The following is a 1,890-nucleotide window of genomic DNA, read 5'->3' as shown; positions in this document are numbered from 1 at the left end:
TTTGCATGATGCCTTTTAGCCGAGTAGTCATGGCATAGACCAATGGGCCGCAGATGTTTCACTATTTCCAGGATTGGAATCTTGGGGATCAGGGTGATTAAAGTATCATTGCAACCATCCGGCAGTAGCCCGGTTTCAAAGAAATTGAGCGCAAACTTTGTGAGACTCTCTCCCACCACTGACCAAGATTGTTGATAGAAGTTTGCATGGTAACCATCCGGCCCAGGAGCCTAGAAAGCATCCATGTCAAATAGAGCTTGCTTGATTTCAAGTGGCGAGAATGGTCTGTTTACGAGATCCCAGTCTAGTTTTAGGAGCGGGGGAAAAGAGCCATTCGTGTTAGGTGTGGCCAGGGCATCGCTGTCCTCAGTAAATAGGTTGACAAAGTGGTTGAAAATGTGATCTCTAATCAAGTCGTCACCCTCCAACCATACCCCTTGTTCATCCTTGAGCATATTGATTTTGGAGACCGCCTTCTTTGCTATCGTAGCAACGTGGTAGAACCTAGTATTGTGATCCCCGGATGTGATCCAGTTCTCTCGGGATCGTTGGAACCACAATAGTTCTTCTTGAAGCAAAATCTCCTCTAGTTCCTTCCGTACTTTTTTGTTAAGCTTGATGAGATCAGGCCTGCCATTAATGGCCAGATTGCGCTGAACTCCTCCCAATCTAGCCAACACTTGTTTCTTCCGGTGATGAATGTTCACGAAGGTGTTCTTGTTCCACTCCTGAAATTTAGCTGCCAAGTTAACCTTGTTCTGATCTAACTCATGCTCCTTGGACCAGTTTTTCTCCACAAATTGTAGGAAATTAGGGTGAGTCGCCCACATGGCATTGTATCTGAATTTCTTAGGTTGAGATCTAAGCTTCGATAGCCTGGTACGGATATGCAGCGGGGCGTGATCCGAACTGACTATGGGTAGATGAACGACTTCAGCATCCGGGAACTGTAGTCTCCAGTCCACGCTGCAAATGGCACGATCCAATCGAGCAGCTTTGAAAGATGGCGAGCTAAGGCCTCTAAACCAAGTGAATTTGGCTCCCGAGTATCCAAGATCAATTAGTCCCTCCTTGGCCAGCCAATCTTTGAAACTCGTGCACCGAGAACTGGAAAAATTAGATCCACTTGAAACTTCATCTTTACATGTAACCGCATTGAAATCACCAGCCACAAGCCATGCTCCCTGCAAATTCAGTTCGTCCTGTGAGAGGCAAGAAAATAACTCTTTTCTAAGGGAGGAGTCAGGGCTACCATAAACCACTGACAGCTTCCAATTATTAGCACTGGGGTCGGAGACCTCCAAGACCATAAACTGGGGGTGGGTATGTAGGATTTTAACCGATATGGTGTTTTTCCATAATACCCATATGCCTCCAGAAAAACCAAAGCATTCAATTCTGTACCATTCATCAAAATCTAAGTCAAAACAAATTTCATTAGCATGGCTCCCGGAGACCCTGGGTTCCAGGAGACAGGCGATGACAAGTTTGTGCTCACGGAGGTACTGTTTAAGGGTGCGGCGAAACGGTTGTGACGCTGCACCTTGGCAGTTCCACACGAGAACACTCATCATAAGTCAAGAGAAGAGGAAGAGGCTCCAATGAGCCTGTTCTGCGTCATAGCCATATTTTGTTGACTGTTAGTACCACCATCCTCAATCGTTGTTTCTTTAGGAGTATCGCAGTCAAAGAAGGTCACTCCTTCATCGACCGGGGTGTTCAACACTGGAGATCCAAGGAATGTGGGTGACTGAATTCCAGGATTCTTAGGCCGATGATGCATAGTGGTTGATGTTACCGTCCTCCCTTTGGATGAACCTCTCACCACTATATGATCCTCCTCTGCAGCTGCCTTTCGTGGGGTAGCAGATTTGCCCCCTTTTGCTCTTG

The 1,890-nt window shown here is 46.6% G+C and overlaps 1 protein-coding gene across 1 annotated transcript; it reads right to left on the bottom strand.

Annotated features, from left to right (window-relative positions):
• Positions 1–230: 230 nt before the first annotated feature.
• On the bottom strand, positions 231–1,571 carry LOC109173368. The gene has a single exon (XM_019322602.1). The coding sequence runs from the start codon at positions 1,569–1,571 to the stop codon at positions 231–233; it is 1,341 nt and encodes a 446-aa protein (XP_019178147.1).
• Between the last annotated feature and the right edge of the window lie 319 nt (positions 1,572–1,890).

The sequence above is a fragment of the Ipomoea nil genome, unplaced genomic scaffold, assembly GCF_001879475.1.
Source record: "Ipomoea nil cultivar Tokyo-kokei standard unplaced genomic scaffold, Asagao_1.1 scaffold0480, whole genome shotgun sequence".
Lineage (NCBI taxonomy): Eukaryota > Viridiplantae > Streptophyta > Magnoliopsida > Solanales > Convolvulaceae > Ipomoea > Ipomoea nil.
This window is presented reverse-complemented; position numbering and strand designations above follow the sequence as displayed.

Bases quoted from the DNA above. Each gene is read 5' to 3' on its own strand.
- LOC109173368 (XM_019322602.1), bottom strand. From the start codon at position 1,571: ATGAGTGTTCTCGTGTGGAACTGCCAAGGTGCAGCGTCACAACCGTTT.